Source organism: Aspergillus pseudodeflectus (genome assembly GCF_044049435.1).
Source record: "Aspergillus pseudodeflectus strain CBS 756.74 chromosome Unknown BJX68scaffold_21, whole genome shotgun sequence".
Lineage (NCBI taxonomy): Eukaryota > Fungi > Ascomycota > Eurotiomycetes > Eurotiales > Aspergillaceae > Aspergillus > Aspergillus pseudodeflectus.
This window is the reverse complement of record NW_027263797.1, coordinates 159,739-177,590: the sequence shown is the minus strand read 5'-3', so window position 1 is coordinate 177,590 and position 17,852 is coordinate 159,739. Positions and strand designations below refer to the sequence as shown.

Below are 17,852 nucleotides of genomic sequence, written 5' to 3'. Positions count from 1 at the left end.
AGCTTCTTATCAGCACGTGACTGATCACATCTTTACCCCAAAGCGTGGTGAAATGGTTGCTTTGACTCAACCCAAGAAATATTTCATATTGTCTTTCCAGTTGATGGAGGCTGTGCGCAATTGACCTTGCTAGCATTATGTCGCCAGGAAACTTACCATCAGAGACATCTCCGTTGCTGGGTCCGCAAAGCAATGGCCATGCTTCGTACTCTTCTACGGCTGGGGGTGGCGGCGCCCAGCCCGATCCCGCACTGGCCGAGCAAGGCCGTACGGGCCAGGAAGTAGACGCGGGCAAAGACAGCTCGCAGAGGGCATTGAACATCCGATATATCTTTCCAGCGATCTCAATTGGGGTATGTCTACGCTTGTCTTCTGTGCGGGCTCTTTTCTTCTCCTGCTCGTGCTAACCCTCGTCAGGTCTTCTTATCTGCCGCCGACCAGACGATTATCGTGGCCAGCTATGGAAAGATTGGTTCTGATCTGAAAGCTTTGAATTTGACGAGCTGGATCGCGACTTCGTACTTCCTGACTTTGACGTCCTTCCAGCCGCTGTATGGCAAGTTAAGTGACATATTCGGTCGGAAGGCGTGTCTGTTGTTTGCCTATGCTATCTTCGGAATAGGATGTTTGTTCTGTGGTCTTGCACAGAATATTCACCAGCTTATTGCTGCTCGTGTATGGCAGATCCCCTTAAGCATTGCCCTTGGCCCACAGACTGATAGCGTATTCTAGGTCTTCCAAGGTATCGGAGGCGGCGGCATGACCACTGTTGTTAGTATTCTACTTAGCGATATCATCCCTCTTCGTGATAGAGGTGTTTGGCAGGGTGTCATCAATATCATATATGCAACTGGCTCTGGAATTGGTGCACCGCTAGGCGGTGTTTTGTCTGATTACATTGGCTGGAGATGGTAAGTTCTCTGAAGTATCTTATATAAACAATGACTGATTCATGTGTAGGGCGTTTATTGCGCAATTCCCTCTATGCATTATCGCCTTCACGGCAGTATCGATTATGCTAGATCTACCCGCCCCTGAGGATAGCCATTGGAAAACAAAGCTTCGCCGAATTGACTTCCCCGGAGCGATTGTGCTCATTGGAGCAGTGCTTGGCTTCCTCGTTGGATTTGACAGAGGCAGCAATGTCTCCTGGACTATGCCATTGACAATCGTCTCACTGAGCGTTTCCGCATTCCTTTTCGTCCTCTTCGTCATAGTTGAGATATACTACGCGACAGAGCCGTTTGCCCCTGGCCACATTATTTTCGACCGTGGCTTCGTCGCCGCATATGGATGCAATTTCTTCAGTTTCGGCGGGTGGTTGTCCGGTCTTTTCTACCTTCCGCTGTATTTCCAGGCCATGGACGGTGTTTCGGCCACAGGAGCTGGATTACGACTTCTGCCTTGTATCTGTGCTGGAGTCTCAGGCTCCCTATTCTCCGGGTTCGTCATGAGATGGACCGGGAAGTACTATTGGTTGACAGTACTTGGATATACTTTGCTCACCCTCGGGCTGACTGTGATTTTCCTCTTTTCTGGAGGTATCACAGACAGTCTGTTGCCAATACTTCTTGGTACAATCGCTTGCGCGTTTGGAAATGGTATTGGCGTCACGACGACGCTGATAAGCTTGAGTAAGTCTCCTCAGATGTCTGCCAAAGGCGCCGCTAATAGAATGCACCAGTCTCAAATGCTACACCTGAGGACCAAGCTGTTGTTACGGCGTGCTCTTACCTCTTCCGATCTTTGGGCTCTGTCATCGGCCTTGCCTTGTCTTCTACTGTCGTTCAACAGGTTCTGAGAGGACGGTTGAGAGAAGCTCTGCGTGATAGCAAGGACATTGATCGCATCGTCGACGGGGTCCGACAGAGCCTTGACTTCATCAAAACTCTTGATCCTGATGTCGCGAAGACCGTTAGAGATTGCTATGGATGGGCGACCAACAAGGGCTTTGGCTTCTTGATCGGTGTTGTGTTCTTCGCCTTTGTGAGCAGCTTGTTCATCCGTGAACGTAGCTTGTCACGTTAATTGGGATGTGGATTGTACATAAAATTTTTAGAAGCATTTTTTGAGGAGAGTTCTTCGAGAGAACTATATATCTAGATTGATAGCGCAAATAAAAGTTGTGAAGTTGAAATTGTGACTTTGTTCCTCTGACGCTGTGGAGGACGATTTTCCACTCCGCCTTCTCCGATATTCTTTGACCCAAGCTTGCTTCAGCAGCTTCATCAACACCACACCTTCTCTCCATGCGCCTTTTCTCTTTTTCACCTTCGACTTCAAAAACCATGATATCTCATTAATAGCCACTTTACTCACTATACTAACCATGTCAGACTCCCAGTCTCGGCTGGCCTTCACCCGATACCGTCCTCTCTTCTACCTGCTCTCCGGAGTTGCAGCCGCATACGCGCTCGTTTACCTCCGCAACCACCTCTTCTCATCCCCTTCCTCCCAAAACTCCCTCCGGCGCCGGAAAGCAGTCCGTCGCCACAGAAGAAATGATTCCGACGCAACTGGCCCAACCGATACTCCCTCCTTCCTAGCCATCGCCCACCTAGAACAGCTCGAGCGTCAGAACGGAGTATATGGGACATTTCGAATAGAAACTGAAGATGGCCGACGGGTCGAGAGCGGGCTACTCCCCTCGCTCCTCGCGACGCGCGATCAGCTCATGGAAGAGGTCGGCGTTCCCCAGGCCCACGCCGAGCGGATGCGCGAGATGATGGAAGACACCTTCCTAGAGTCGTTTTTCGCGCTGGATTTTCCGTCGACGCATACGTTGGAAGAGGGGAGTCCCGAGAGAACATATCTAACGGAACAGCTCCGCCGCCGTGGGATCTCGCGGTCTGGAATCGAGAGGGCCGTTGAGCGGTTCAACGCGGATGAGAACTACGGGGAGGAACTGCGGCGTCGGCGGCAGAATGGGGAGCGGGTTACGCTGTCGACGTCGACGTTCCCTGATGAGTCTCAGCAGCAGCCGGTCATGGATGGTGGCGAGACGGTCGTTGATGACCAGAGTGTTTTCTCGTGGAGGGAGGGCAATAACGAGTCTGCGCAGGCGCGTGAGGGGCAGAATCTGTTGAATCTGCTTTATCATATCGCTGAGGATCAGGCGAGGAAAGATGGGTATATTCATCGGGGTGTGACGTGCAATAGCTGTGGGGCCATGCCAATACAAGGAATTCGGTACAGGTGTGCGAACTGCATTGATTACGACCTGTGTGAGACCTGTGAGGCGATGCAGGTTCATATCAAGACGCATCTGTTTTACAAAGTCCGAATTCCGGCGCCATTTCTGGGTAACCCTCGACAGTCACAGCCTGTGTGGTATCCCGGCAAGCCTTCGATGCTGCCGCGCACTCTTCCGCGATCACTTGCGAAGCGGTTGATGAAGGAAACGGGTTTCGAAGGTACAGAGCTGGAAGCTTTGTGGGATCAATTCCGCTGTCTAGCAAACCGCGAGTGGTCCGAAGATCCCAACAAACTATACATGGCTATTGACCGGAAAACCTTTGATCGCTGTTTCGTCCCTAATACCTCTCTCCGTCCTCCGCCCCCGAGCTTGATCTACGACCGCATGTTTGCATTCTACGACACGAATAACGATGGACTCATTGGATTCGAGGAGTTTTTGAAGGGCCTCGCCAGTCTAAACAACAAGAGCAACGATGAGAGGCTGCGTCGCGTCTTCCGCGGGTATGACATTGACGGTGATGGATACGTGGAACGCAAAGACTTTTTACGTGTGTTTAGAGCGTACTATACCCTCAGCCGTGAGCTCACTCGGGATATGGTTGCTGGTATGGAGGATGATTTTCTCGAGGGCGGTGCGCGAGATGTCGTGCTGGGGAGTCAGCCCATCAGCTCCGCTTTCCCTGGAAGTATCCCCAGCGGAGAAGCATCAAGGACTGGAGAGGGCAAGCGGGTCAACCAAGAAGGAGATATGGAAATTGTGGACAGCGATGGCATCCTCCGACCTGATGGTGCTGATACCGGCGACCGGCACTCTGTCGTTGGAGAAGCTGCCGTGCGCCGCCAATTCGGGAGATCACAGCCTCTCCTTCCAGTGTCTGTACGTGCTAACGCTGCCGGATCCAGTGCAGCAGAGGCTTCAGGTAGTCGACGCAGGAGAGAGTCTCGAGATGAGGACGACGACGAGGACGGCGACCATGATGACGAGTCAGATAGCTCATCCACTACTAGCGATCGCTGGCCACCTGCAGAACACATCCAGGAAGAAGACATCGTCAATGCGCTCGGATCGTACGTGCCTATTGACGAAGTTACGGACCCAGACGACAGGGCCCGTATTGGGACGGCTGTGTATAACCGGATGTGCGATACCGACCAGCGACGGGTTGATTCTACTCGAAGACAGGGGATCGATGAGCGCTGGCGCCGGAGGGCGTTCTATACCGATGAGGAAGATGGTGGAATCGCACCGGACGGCTACCGGACTGAGTCTGAAGTAGATGAAGACGAGGATGTTGATGCGCCAGAGCCAGAGTACGAGTCGCAACCGCCTTCGCCACGCTCACGGTCTTCATCCAAGGTCCGGTTCCAGGATGATTTAACGGACGACGAGGGCTGCGATGCCAGATCTAACCCTTCAACGTCTTCTCGGAGCATCTTGGTTGGTGAGAGATGGGGCGGGTTCGAGGTGCCTGAAGTCGAGCGAGATGTTGGGAAGGAGATCCTGTACCAAGTAACCCAGCAGGGTTTCAACGAGATTCTGGACATTATGTTTAAGCCAAAGGAGGATCTACTCATGGAATGCTTCCGAACCCGCACTGAACGCAAGATCTGGGCCCGAGAGATCGAGCTTGCCGAACAGTTGGAGGCTTCTAATAACAACCGCGAGAATGTGCAGCCAGCCAGTGACGACGGGCAGGAGGAACCATCCCTGTCTCACTACCAAGGACGTCCGCTCGATGAGCTACTGGAACGCGCTGGATACTCTCTTGGCAGCCCCGTCCTTGAGTCCCCTCAGGACGGCCCTATCCTTGTACCCCCGTCTCAGGAGCTACGACTACCCGTCCACGAAGACACCAGCGATGACTCGGACGATGAAAGTATCCGACCTTCTCACCTCGCCAACCCAGACGAGCCTGATGCTGCAGAACCTCCTGCTCCTCTGACTCTCCTCGAACCACAAGACAACCTCATCCTTTCACCAACGCCACATCCGCAATCACCCTCCCTCCCTGTCACGGACGAGGACGAGGACGAGCCGACCCTCCCCCTCGATCTCGACCTAGACTACGACCCTACCCTCCCCCACCACCGCCCCAACGACGACACCATTCTAACCCTTCCAACCCAAACAACGACATCAACAACCATCCCACCCTCTCCCCTCCGTCTTCACCCCAACACGACAATCCCAACCTTCCCGGCTCCTTCCTCCCCCGAAGCCGAAACCACTGCCCCGAAACGCGCCCCATCCCCCATCCAACCCCTTCCCGCACCCTCCCTCTCTCACTCCCCTTCCCCGCTCCCAACCAGACAGGGCGGACCCACAATTCCGCCTCCACAGGCGACCCTCTCGCGCTGGTCGTACCTGAACCGCGTGGAGAGGGAAGCGAAGGAGCGTGGTGGAACGGGCGCGAAGCTGAACTTTGAGGAGTTCTCTAGGCGCATGGCGGCGGATCGTGGAAGGAGCTTGGCATTTGTGGCGACCTGGATTGAGATGGCTAGTTTTTAGGCATTTTCTTCCTTCTCGGGGAAAGGAAGCGTTGTCTCGATGAGCGCTTGGCTTTATCTAATCTTATTTGCATGCATGGTATGCGCTGGGAAAATATTTGTATATTATTAGGACAACTATGGTATGGCGTGGCATGATGAAGCATGAGCTTAAAATGCGCTTGAAGGATCCTGCTATTTGATAATAAAGTTGCGCGGACGTGCATTCTTGAATTCTATACCATCCCATCGTACTGTATTGTGTACTTCCTTCGTGCCCAATATAGATAAAAATCACGGTATACTATACAGCCCATATAAAACCAGAAACCAAGTTGAACGGATAGAAGATAAAAGCTAATCCCAGTACCGAATAATTCCATCCAGCCCACCGGTGACAACCTTACTTGTCTCCTGCGGATGCCAGTCAAGACAAGTCGTCGCCCCACCCTCCTTACCCCCAGCCATAATCTTATGATACATTTTCCCAGTCTTCCAATCCCAAAAGCACACGTAACCAGCACTATCACCGGAGCAAATAAATTGCCCATCCGGCGAGATCTTCAGATCAATCGCATAGCCCGCATTATTATGGCCGCGGAAGCTTTTTTTCCGGTTCTGCCGGAACTTGTCTGTAGCCCCGTAGACGACGATTTGATTATCGCCGGATTGGAACGCGACGTACTTCCCGTTGGGATGAGCGGCTGCGCGCGTGAGCGCGAACATGTAGGGCTCCGCAATGAACTTGATGGGGACGGGGATGCCGTATTCCCAGGCGCGCAGGGACTTGTCGTCGGATGTGGAAATGAAGCGGCGGTTCTGGTCGACGAAAGTGAGGGTGTTGACTGCCGCGAGGTGGTGGTCGTATTCCTGGACGAGCTCGCCGGAGCGAGTGTCGAACTGGACGATCTTCTTGTCGGACATACCGGCGAGGAATTCGTGGGAGAGTTCTGGGTTCGGGTTGAAGCGGATGACGTGTGGTGTCTTTCCTGTTGAGAAGCGCGAGATGCATTTCCCGTATTCGGTGTCCCAGAGCTTCATTTGGCGGTCGTAGGAGGCTGTTAAGAAAGTTTTTCCTGTGGGGTGGAAGTCGGTGTCTGTGATTGCCTTGTTGTGGCCGGAGAATGTGCGGAGGAGTTCGCGGGAGTGGTAGACGTCCCAGATCTTGGCCTTGCCGTCGGCCGCAGAGGAGAGCAGCAAGTGGCCGGATTGGGGGAAGAAGCGAAGAGAAGTAATCGGCTTGTTGTGCGACTTCCAGGTGTGGAAGAGCTTCTTGGGAACATAGTTCTTCACGCTGCCCGTAGGTTTCTTGAGATCGATATCCAGATCCTGGGGAACGTGCATGTACGTGCGGCCCTGGTAATCGAACTGCTCCGAGCCGTGGAACTCGGTCGTTTCCACCTTAGACGTGTCGTCCTGGTAGTCTGTCGCCTCCTTGCTCATAGCCGGCATTGGCGCCGAGCCGACGTGCTCTTCTTCGTCTTCGCCGACCTCCACAAGCTCCTCATCGCTCCCGAGTTCCTCATCGTAGACCTGGTCATCATCCTGGTATCTCGCCCACGGACCAAGATACGCGCCGGGACCCTCAACAACACTCGAATCGCCCTTCTTCTGACGCTTCGCCCTCAACGCCGCGGACGCCTCCTTACTGGGCTTCATCTGCACGACATCCCGCCCGCCAAACCGAGCCGCATTCTCGAGGTTTCCCACAAACACACCGGGGACGGTCGGGTTGCGCGTGTACCCTAGACTCTGGAACGTGCGATGCTGCGCGGTAAACGTCGCCGCGCTAATGGCAGCCTCCTCGGCGAAACCGGTCGGGACATTCTTGCGCTTGAGGCCGTTCCCTGCGTCGGCGGGCTTGAAGGGGTTTGAGGGGCCCTGTGAGGGCCGAGACAGATCGTCGTATGTCGCGTTGTAGGTCAGAGCTTTAGAGGAGGTATTTGCGAGCATCATTTGCATGTGCGCTTGATCCTGTGGGGTTATTAGACATGGTGCTATGATGGCTTGGGGAAGGTATTGCAGGGACCAAACCTCTGTGTTCACTTCGGGCGCAGCGATGATTTTGGTAGCAGACGTCGTGGAAACATGTGTGGTGTCATCGTCGCTGGATTCGTAGCCGACCCCAAGTAATGAAGCCATTTTTTAGGCTTCTGTGAGAAAGGTTGTTTTATGGTGTTGAGACAGTGGAAGAGGCTGCGCCAGAAGCTGTCGTTGGAGATTTTACGGTTGCCCACACCGCCAACCGCGCAAAGGTATGACGCCGCTTTTGATATGGATGAGATCTACGTACATGGTAAAAACACTATGAAATCATGAGAATCTTGCTTGGAAATGGGCTGTAAAGGAAGTTTCAAATTTAGAATAATTGGTAATCCCTAAAAAGCGGAACGCTCTTCACCGTAACACCGCTCGAGGTATATACAGCCTGTATCTTGAAAAAATCATCAAACGAAGAAAATCGGGTTCCAATAGGGTTGAGGAAGTCATAACGAATACAAGCACATGGAAAGTTCCAAAAGCTATAAAATCAAAACAAAGCAAGGGTAATGATAACACGTCCTCATAAGGCCACTCGTCAAACCTTGTGCGGTAAACCTGACCCACGGGGACTAGAGCCGCCCAGTTGTTCACTTCCACCAATACTTGCACGCTGGTAATCATGATCATGTCATACAAAACGTAGCCTCTTCTACTCCTAGGCTGCCACTCCCCACTTCCGACCGGGGTCCTCGGGAGCCTCGAGGCTCTGTGCCATCGGAGAAGAGGGTGTACAGATTCTCCTGTGACGCATATCCGGCACAGTGGGGCATATATATCCCTCTTCTCTGACAAGAACATATCTCGTAGCTTTATCCGGGCCGGCCGTAGCGCATGGCAGTTTCAGTCTCGGTGCGAAGTCAGTGAGACTCGTCGCGGATGAGGGCGACAATCATGCTATAGAGGTAGAAGAAGAACATCAGGAGGTGGAAACCAAGCTTGATGAAGGATTCCTAGAGCTCGGAGTCAGCTTCCGTCCCGCACGACCACATGACGTAAACGTTGTGCGATTCTAACCTTCTTGTGTACGTTGAGCTTGCGGAAGATTTCAGTCGCATCCAGGAGGTGCTGGTTGTCGTAAATCCTAAGCACGAAATACATGGTCAGCAACCGTTGTGTCTGCGCAGGCAAATGGATTGCGAAACAAGCTTAGAGACGTACTTCTTGGCATTGAACGCCAATAGCGGCAGGTTGAGGAAGATAGCGAGCCAGTAACCGTTGATCACGAAGAGAAAGGTAAGGAAAGCGTGGACACCAGCTTCGGGAATAATGTAGGCATTGAGACGGTTGCAGAGATCGATAGGGTTGATGTAATCGCTGCGGCGGCACAGATTAGCAAATAGACCACACAATTACCCGATTTCCTCTCTATCGCAAACAAACATGATCTTGCTTGCATGAAAGAGTGTCGGTCGCCTTTGGTTAGACAGGAGAACGCGTACCACTCAAGATCACTATACATGATAGTGAAGAAGACCTGTAGGAATAGGTTGACGGCGTTAATCAACACCGCCAGTAGGTAAAGCCACGCCTCGCCAGACATTTTGAGCACGAGGTAGACAGATGACGCAAAGAAGAGGAAGAGAGGTGGGCAACGAGGGGAATGAGACAAGCACGGAGCGGAGAGACTGTAGGAAGAAGAGGGGTGAGTGAGGTGGATTCGAGCAGGAGGAGGGTTCGGCGGCTGATGTGGATTTGAACTGATGGAGAAAAATAGGCGTGGGCGGTGAGTCCAGGGCTAGTCAATTATCGCTTGACTCCAACGGAAAAGGAGGGCGATATCAGTATCGATGGATTCTTCTTGACCGGAAGTATATGCCCAAGGTGGTTTATAGAAGATTAGATGAAACAACGTGGAATGGGGAGCTGTTGAGAATTTGTCGACAGCTCGGTGCGGGGAACACGTGCTTCCATCCGCATCTGCCGTCTTCCACTTTCGGAGAACTCAATGCTAAATAATCATCCTTCACAAAATATGTACATAATTTCGTTTGTCTATTGAAACGGGTAGACACCAATTACATTATCATGTCCGTCTCCTGAAGTTCTGGGTCGAGCTTGCCATAAATTCACCAACTCAAGCAAACAGAGCAGCGTATATCTCGGGGATTATCGCTTTTCGACCAGCAGGAAATGCATCGCTACATATGCGATCACGAGGAAAGCGCCGGAGAAAACAGCCAGTCCAATCACGTCATGCCAGTAAGCCAGGGTATCGAACCCGAATGCACTGAGGATGGAAGCGCCGGGAACTTCAATATCCAGTCCATACTTGTGGTCGATCAACGTTAGGAAGGTGACCTCATTGACAATCAACGCCTCGAAGCCATAGTGGAAGATGGATAGCTAAAGCAAAGTTAGCTATTGAAAACAGGGGGGAATGGATAGGGCATACCGATTGCAACCAGAGTGCGGACGGTGGGATAGCATCGTGGTTGAGCAATAGTCCGGCAAACAAGAGACTGAACAGCATGACCAAGCTACCAATCAGGTTGGCGACACCGCCATCTCGGAATACAATACCGATGAACAAGCAGATGGTGGCAGCGGCCAGGTTGAAGAGGACCAACACAAGGATAAACCGGAAGAATTCACCCCATGCTGGGATCAATCCGGTCATCGGGTACACAATCACTCCCATAATGATCGGCGGAATGAGCCGGAGGGGAATAATGTCAAAGACCACTTTCGCGGCATAGTATGTAACAGGGTGATAGTATCCGTTGGCACGCTCCCTCACGAATAGAAGACGTTCGGTCGAGAAAACAGTTAAGCTGGTCAGTGTGCTGAACCCAAACAGGGCAAGAACGAAGAAAAAGAGACCCAGACGGTTCTGGAACCCCTTGATATCATCAGTGAGACCATAGAAGAGGAATCCACACAAAACAGCGAGAAGGATGGAAATCGCATAGTGGGTGAGCATCAACATCGGGTTGCGGTAAAGGTTCTTCCAGGTTCTCTGCGACAGAATGATAAACTGCCGGCCAAGGCCTACACGTGCGTAGCTCTTAGATAGGCCAGCAGCTGAAGATGAGGTTACTCCGGAGTTGATGGACCCATTGGCGGGTTGAGCATGGCGAATTGCTGCTGATATCTCTTCTCGCACAGACTGTGCCACGTCGGATTCTGCGAAATGGGTAACCATTATATCCAAGTCGGTCTGTCCTGGGGCGGCCGGGGGTAGCTCATCCGGGTCTTCAAGGATCTGAGCTGGCGCTTGGCCTTCTTGACGTGACAAGCGCAGCCACTGCTGGTTGCCATCTGCCTCTCCAACAGCATCCTCTTCATCAGTCCGGGGGGTGGGTGGCGCGTCAGGGTCTCTTCTTCGGGAGTAGAGCTGACGGTCCTGACGCTGCTTGAGGGAAGCCCTTCTCTTGCCTCTTGGCCGTCGGTTGTATTCGAAGCTGTTATTGGGGGTTTCCTCGACACTGGCATTTGACGCACTTGCCACGGACTTCACCGCTCTCAGGCTACTCGACGCGGTCTTGGGCGGATCGGTACGCACAGCTAAGAGCGGGCTATCTTCTTCATCGCTGTGGAATTGAGTAGCAACACTAGCATGCATTGTGAGATCTACTAGGTAATCGGCAATGTTGAATCCGGGTGGGCACGCGTAACCAGCGTCATCGAAATACTGTTGGCATGTTGAGAATGGACCCGAGTAGACGGTCTTGCCCTTGGCTAGGAGTATCAATCGATCGAAAAGAGCCACAATATTGGAGCGAGGCTGATGGATGGTAAAGATCACGGTCCGGTTATACGTCTTGGCCAAGGTCACTAGGCATTCGACGACGTTGAAAGCATTGAAGGCGTCCAGACCACTAGTGGGTTCGTCAAGGAAAAGGATGCTTGGGCTGGTAACCAACTCGCAGGCAATGCCCACCCGGCGCTTCTCACCACCAGAAATTCCACGTCCTGAACCCTCCTCAGAGCCGATTAGTTGGTCCTTGATCTGGTAAATCCCCAGTTGCTTTTCGACTTCAAATACGCGCTGTTCCTTGGCAGATCGGCTCATGTCTCGAGGAAGACGAAGCAACGCGCTCGTCAGAATCGTCTCGTGGACGGTCAGAGTGGGAAGCATAGTATCCTCCTGATCAACGAAACCAATCATGCTCTTGAACTCGGAGTCGCCAACCTTCTCTCCGTTGACGTAGAAGTCGCCCTGGGTAATACCCCGCTTGTTCTTTCTGGCCAAAAGGTCAAGGAAAGTGGTCTTTCCTGCGCCAGAGGCACCCATAATAGCGGTAATCTGACCAGGTGGTGCGGCGCCCTGAATACCAGTAAGAATCTCTCTTCCGTTGACGTAGTAGGAAACGTTGTCCCAATACAGCGCGGCCGGGCGATGCTCGGCCAGGAGCTTGGACGCTTCGTCATCGGATTCGTCCGAAAGGGCTGTCTGGAGTCGGGTGTATCGAGAACGACGTGACTGATACCAAAGGCCAAGTATCACTGCGACGACAAAGAGGGCACAACCAGCAATAACACCTGCAATAAGCGGAGTGTTGATCTTCTTCACAGGACGCTGATACCCTGGCACTTCTGATTTGTGGAGACATTCGCCTGACCGACATTGGAGTGTGATACTCTCATCTCCGAAAACGCTCTTGATCAGGTTATCCATTGCCGGCTCCTTGAATGTGCTGCCATCCTTCTCGTCGCCTCCGACAGTGGATTGCGACGAAAACGAAGCCGGGCCTTTGATGGACTGGTCGAGGAAATCACCAATGTCGATGGAACCCTCCTCACCGCAGAGCATACGACCAGGAATGCACTTGCATGAGATGTTTTCGCATCGATAGTGTGTCTTGTTTTGATTGTATTCGGTTTCAAGGCCCCATTCACAGTTCTCCAAGCCGCAGTAAAAGGACTCTCTCTGGTCGACCCAGAATTGGAAGTTACACGTCTTGTCCTCGGCTTCGCAAGCAAATGTCACTTGTGGTTTGCGCTCCTTCAGCTGGTCCAGGATCTTTCGGTTTGTCACATCACACATCTGAAAGTTCTCCTTCACCGTAACGCCTTGCTTGTAGCAGACACCATCCTCACCACCGGGTATCATCGCACTGCAGGCATCGTCTGTCTGGCAGACGTTGCAGTTGATGCCTTCCCAGCCTTCCTTACATTGACAATATTTATCCTTCCGCGGAGGGCGCTGACGATCTGGGAGTGACCCGCACACCGGAGTTGAGCAGTCTTCCCCTCCGAAACCAGGCGGGCATAGACATTTTCCGCTATATTTATCGCAAGACGCAAATTGGGTGCATTGGAAGGCGTCGAGCTGGCAGTTGAAACACGGAGGACACTCGCCGGGACGATCATCGAGGCTTGAGAAGAGGAGAGAATCCAAGTCAGCGGCAGAGCTGTTCCCTTGTGCTAGAACGGCGGAAGTGCATATCGAGAGGCCAAGCGCCAGCGAGAGTTGCAATGTCGACCTTAACCGCATGTTGCTCGGCACGCGCTGGTCGGCCAGCGATGGCGGCGATCTCTCTGAAGAGGTGCGGAGTAAGGCGAGATCGCCAGGAACGATGCAGGGCTCGTTTCCCACAGACAAATGACGGAGGAATCAAGATATATATGCAATAGAAACAATCGCTAACATTGATAAAACGAGCGGTCGGATGAAAGGAGGAGAGCAAGGATGGAAACAAGGCAGAGAGAAGGGGAGGTTGGCGCTGGGTTGTTGGGGTGAAACGGGGCGATGACGAGGGCGGAGGAGCAAGCACGCCGAGTCGTACGGCCTGGGGCATCCACCTGTCAACACCCCGGGAACAGGTGCGTCTCACCGAAGGATGGGAAAGAATTCAACCTTAAGTTTCCATGTGAGCTGACATCTCTAATACTACACATCCTCCCCTTTCCTTTACGCGAAGTTGAATGGAAATGCCCTGCTGCAACGTGCCATGCATGGACGGGCTTGGATAGTGCAGGCTATCCGAGAAAGGCAATCTCCGCTTTTCCCCACGTGATGCGGTGCCGAACTGTCACCACAAGGGCGTCTGCATCTGTCGTGCGATTGGAATCTTGTTTGATGTTCGTCTTGGGTTACTTGTACTCGACGTTTCGCTCAAGTTCGACTCCGACATCATGGTTCAGATCAAAGACTTCGCCGTGGAACAAGTGAGTGCACCAACACCCCCGCATTCTTCGGACCTATTGTGACCGAAATTAATCCCACCAGTGGATGGACAAGTATGAGACGACGGCCAAGTACAACGTGGCAGAGACGTGCAGCGCCTCAGTGTCAGTGAAAGATCTCCAGGCGCTTTCCGAGGTCCCGGAGTCTCACCCGCTAGAGCATATTTTTGACACCAAGCTCACATACGGTGCGATTCGCGGCTCTGAACGACTACGAACAACCCTCGCCAATCTGTACTCCGTGAGGACACCAACTCCATTACCACCGGATAACATTCTAGTCACTCCAGGCGCAATTCTGGCCAACTTTCTCCTGCTGTACACCTTGGTTGGCCCTGGAGACCATGTTATCTGCCATTACCCCACCTATCAGCAGCTATACTCGGTCCCGGCATCTCTTGGAGCCGATGTAAGCCTATGGAAGTCGAAAGAGGCCGACGGGTGGAAGTTGGATTTGGACGAGCTAAAGGAGCTCATTCGTCCAAACACCAAACTTATCATCATCAAGTATTGCCCCAATAGTTTCCTCCAGATTTGGTTGGGTGCTAACTAGAATAGTAACCCCCAGAATCCCACTGGGGCTATTATTCCCCAGAGCACTCTGGAGGAGATAGTGGAGATTGCGCGCGAGTCATCCATATATGTCTTTTGCGATGAAGTATACCGTCCGCTCTTCCATTCCATCACCCCGATGGACGCAGACTTTCCGTCGTCTGTCCTGTCGCTTGGCTACGAGCGCACGATCGTAACAGGGTCCATGTCCAAAGCCTACAGTTTGGCGGGCATTCGCGTAGGATGGATAGCGTCCCGCGATCGATCTATCATTGAAGCCTGCGCCTCGGCTCGGGACTATACCACAATTTCAGTCTCGCAGCTAGATGATGCGGTTGCAAGCTACGCTCTAGCACCAAGCACCATTCACGCTCTTCTAAGGCGGAACATACAGCTCGCAAAAACGAACTTTGCGATCTTGGAGAAGTTCATTGAGTCGCATCGGTGGGCGTGCGACTGGGTCAAGCCTCGAGCCGGGACTACGGCGTTTGTTCGGTTCAACAAAATGGGCAAGCCTGTAAACGATGTCTCCTTTTGCGAAACGCTCCTCGAGCGGACCGGGGTGATGTTTGTGCCCGGCAGCTTGTGCTTCGGAAACGGCGAGGAATTCCATGGCTATGTGCGGATCGGATATGTATGCGAGACACACGTGCTGGAGGAAGCACTAGCGGCATTGGCGACGTTCTTGGATGATGGATATGAAGATGTGCCAGTGATTAAAAAGAAGGCCGCAGCTTAATTTATAGACTTTGACTTGGTTGAGATCAAGATGTATAGAGAAAATTCCTGGTTGACCAAACCGTGGGGGAACATGTGACAAGCTATACAAACATTCCATGGCACAATCAACTGCAGCATGAATCTCCTGTGTTTCTCCACAGATTTGCAGCTGGAGCTCTTTGTGACGATCAGCAGGCCTCCACAATGTTGTTTAATCATGATTCATCATGTTTCTGATTGGCAGCTCCGTCTCTTTGAGCCCAAATTGCCGCTTCCGACTTGCCGCTAGAATCACAATCAGGCCGAGGCACGTTTGCTGCTTCTCCTCAATGCCCAGCTCCCTTTCAATTCAGCTCCCCATATGGCCCATATTATTGCCTGGCTGACTCCGATGCAAACTTCTCAGTCTGGATCCTCCGCGCTCTGTCCCATGGCCGCTTTGTCCCTCTACTCCCGTTCCTCGGTCCTCTGAATGTTCCCTTTAATTGGCAAACCATCCCTTCCCTCCCGCCGCCCTCCATAGACAGTCCACTTACCTATAGATACCCTCACCTGTTGTTTGCTTGTTCACCATGCCTGTTCCGCTGCCGCTTGGTATGTATATCCTAAATTCTTGCTTCGGGCCTTCTAACGACTTGGGACAGATCTTCCCCTCGCCTTTGCCGGCCCCGCGCTTGCGACGACGCTTGCCTATTTGAACGCCAGGTATTCTCTCTTCTACGACGCGAAGATTTTCCACGGCCTCTTCAAGTCGATCATCAAATCCCGCCTTGCGCAGCGTCGCGACCATCTGAACCTCTTCTACCTTCTGGAAGCTCATGCGTTGGATCCGACCTCGAAGGACCGCCCCTTCATCGTCTTCAACGGCCGCAGCTGGACATTCCACGAGACGTATGTGACCGCCTTGCGATATGGCACCTGGTTTAAGAAAGTCCACGGCATCAAGTCCCGTGAGATTGTTGCTCTGGACATGATGAACTCGTCGACTTTCCTGTTCATCTGGCTTGGGCTCTGGAGTATCGGCGCGGTGCCTGCCTTTATCAACTATAACCTGACCGGGAAGCCCTTAACACATTCTGTCCGCACCTCTACCGCTCGGCTATTGATCGTCGATGAAGACGTACGTTCGTCCTTTGGTCCCGACGAGCTGGCAACGTTCGCCGCACCTGATTTCCGGGAAGATGGCGGGTCAATCGAGGTCATCTTCCACACGCCTGATATTGAGGCTCAGATCCTGCAGACCGAGGCCATCCGGGAGGATGACAAGGCACGCGCAGGCGTTGATCTCCGGGATATGGCGGTGCTGATTTACACCAGCGGCACGACAGGGTTGCCAAAACCTGCCATTGTCAGTTGGAGGAAGTGCTGGGCTGGAAGCATCTTCGTCAGCACGTTTATCGAATTGGCTAAGACTGACCGTGTCTTCACCGTATGTCTACTTGCCCCATGTCGGTATATTACTAACATGATCAGTGCATGCCCCTCTATCACTCGTCCGCTGCTATCCTGGCTTTTGTGGCTACATTGATTGCCGGATCCACGCTTATTGTCGGGCGCAAATTCTCCGCGAGAAGCTTCATGAAAGAGGCTCGCTTGAACGACGCTACCGTCATTCAATATGTGGGTGAAACTCTGCGGTATCTGCTTGCCGCTCCTCCCGACATCGATTCTGTCACGGGAGAGGATCTGGACAAGAAGCATAATGTCCGCATGGTGTATGGAAACGGTCTACGACCGGACGTCTGGAATCGGTTCAAGGAGCGCTTCAACGTGCCAACGGTTGCAGAGTTCTACGCTGCCACTGAAGGTACATCAGGAACTTGGAACTTTTCGACGAACGACTTTGGAGCAGGAGCGATCGGACGCAACGGCTTGTTCAGCGGATGGCTGCTTGGTCGAGGCTTGGCCATTGTCGAGGTAGATCAAGAATCGCAGGAGCCATGGCGCGATCCTCAGACAGGGTTCTGTAAGGCAGTCCCTCGAGGCGAAGCAGGCGAGCTTCTGTACGCCATCGACCCGCTAGACCCTGCGGAGACATTCCAGGGATACTACCGCAACCAAAAGGCGACGGAGAGCAAGATCATCCGTGACGTGCTCCGCAAAGGCGATGCCTATTTCCGCACTGGCGATATGATCAAATGGGATACGGAAGGCCGGTGGTACTTTTCAGACCGGCTCGGCGACACATTCAGATGGAAGAGTGAGAACGTGTCCACCAGCGAAGTCTCGGAGGTTTTGGGAGTTCACCCGGAAGTGCACGAGGCCAACGTTTATGGTGTAACATTACCGAACCATGATGGCCGTGCAGGCTGTGCAGCCATTGTGTTCAGCCAACAGCTGCAGGCGGCGGACCCCTCGGTCCTCGTCGTTCCAACTCCAGAGACATTCAAGAGTCTTGCGGCACATACTCTGCGCAACCTACCTCGATTCGCTGCGCCAATCTTCCTGCGCGTCACCACTGAGATGCAAGCCACTGGCAACAACAAGCAGCAGAAGCACGTGCTGCGCACCGAGGGTGTCGACCCGGGTAAGGTGGGGGCCACGGATAAGCTGTACTGGCTTCAAGGCGACACTTATGTGCCATTCGAGGAGAAGGACTGGAACAAGCTTCAGGGTGGACAGGTGAAGCTATAGATCTTTATTCGCGGATTCGTGCAATTAATTCAGGAGATTCCGATACCGCCATATTCGGCGTGCCATGTAGATAGCTTCCTGTATGACGA

General features: G+C 52.9%; 7 protein-coding genes across 7 annotated transcripts; 3 read left to right on the top strand and 4 right to left on the bottom strand.

Moving 5' to 3' along the window:
• The first annotated feature begins 49 nt into the window (after positions 1-49).
• Positions 50-2,131, top strand: BJX68DRAFT_237187 (putative MFS multidrug transporter). The gene is made up of 5 exons (XM_071040144.1): positions 50-353; positions 418-675; positions 733-911; positions 961-1,634; positions 1,685-2,131. Exons 1-5 carry the CDS (start codon positions 138-140, stop codon positions 2,026-2,028), a joined length of 1,671 nt encoding a protein of 556 aa, XP_070899089.1. The 5' UTR covers positions 50-137; the 3' UTR covers positions 2,029-2,131.
• Positions 2,132-2,219: 88 nt separating this feature from the next.
• BJX68DRAFT_237182 (EF hand domain protein) lies at positions 2,220-5,840 on the top strand. The gene has a single exon (XM_071040143.1). It carries the CDS (start codon positions 2,330-2,332, stop codon positions 5,705-5,707), a length of 3,378 nt encoding a protein of 1,125 aa, XP_070899088.1. The 5' UTR covers positions 2,220-2,329; the 3' UTR covers positions 5,708-5,840.
• Positions 5,841-5,874: 34 nt separating this feature from the next.
• Positions 5,875-7,853, bottom strand: BJX68DRAFT_92335 (WD40 repeat domain-containing protein). The gene is made up of 2 exons (XM_071050022.1): positions 7,720-7,853; positions 5,875-7,659 (listed from the first exon to the last, which is right to left on the bottom strand). Exons 1-2 carry the CDS (start codon positions 7,825-7,827, stop codon positions 6,043-6,045), a joined length of 1,725 nt encoding a protein of 574 aa, XP_070899087.1. The 5' UTR covers positions 7,828-7,853; the 3' UTR covers positions 5,875-6,042.
• Positions 7,854-8,011: 158 nt separating this feature from the next.
• BJX68DRAFT_92311 (uncharacterized protein) lies at positions 8,012-8,737 on the bottom strand. The gene has a single exon (XM_071050021.1). It carries the CDS (start codon positions 8,524-8,526, stop codon positions 8,083-8,085), a length of 444 nt encoding a protein of 147 aa, XP_070899086.1. The 5' UTR covers positions 8,527-8,737; the 3' UTR covers positions 8,012-8,082.
• On the bottom strand, positions 8,586-9,268 carry BJX68DRAFT_255256 (cornichon family protein; the record flags this gene model as incomplete). Its single annotated transcript, XM_071043016.1, has 4 exons — positions 8,586-8,678; positions 8,743-8,809; positions 8,887-9,042; positions 9,168-9,268. The coding sequence occupies 4 exons, from the start codon at positions 9,266-9,268 to the stop codon at positions 8,586-8,588; spliced, it is 417 nt and encodes a 138-aa protein (XP_070899085.1).
• Positions 9,269-9,834: 566 nt separating this feature from the next.
• On the bottom strand, positions 9,835-12,781 carry BJX68DRAFT_266798 (putative ATP-dependent permease ADP1; the record flags this gene model as incomplete). Its single annotated transcript, XM_071045615.1, has 2 exons — positions 9,835-10,071; positions 10,121-12,781. The coding sequence occupies 2 exons, from the start codon at positions 12,779-12,781 to the stop codon at positions 9,835-9,837; spliced, it is 2,898 nt and encodes a 965-aa protein (XP_070899084.1).
• A 1,025-nt stretch (positions 12,782-13,806) lies between these two features.
• Positions 13,807-17,763, top strand: BJX68DRAFT_255253 (putative long-chain fatty acid transporter; the record flags this gene model as incomplete). The annotated part of the gene is made up of 6 exons (XM_071043015.1): positions 13,807-13,839; positions 13,901-14,364; positions 14,416-15,121; positions 15,374-15,377; positions 15,774-16,558; positions 16,603-17,763. 6 exons carry the CDS (start codon positions 13,807-13,809, stop codon positions 17,761-17,763), a joined length of 3,153 nt encoding a protein of 1,050 aa, XP_070899083.1.
• Between the last annotated feature and the right edge of the window lie 89 nt (positions 17,764-17,852).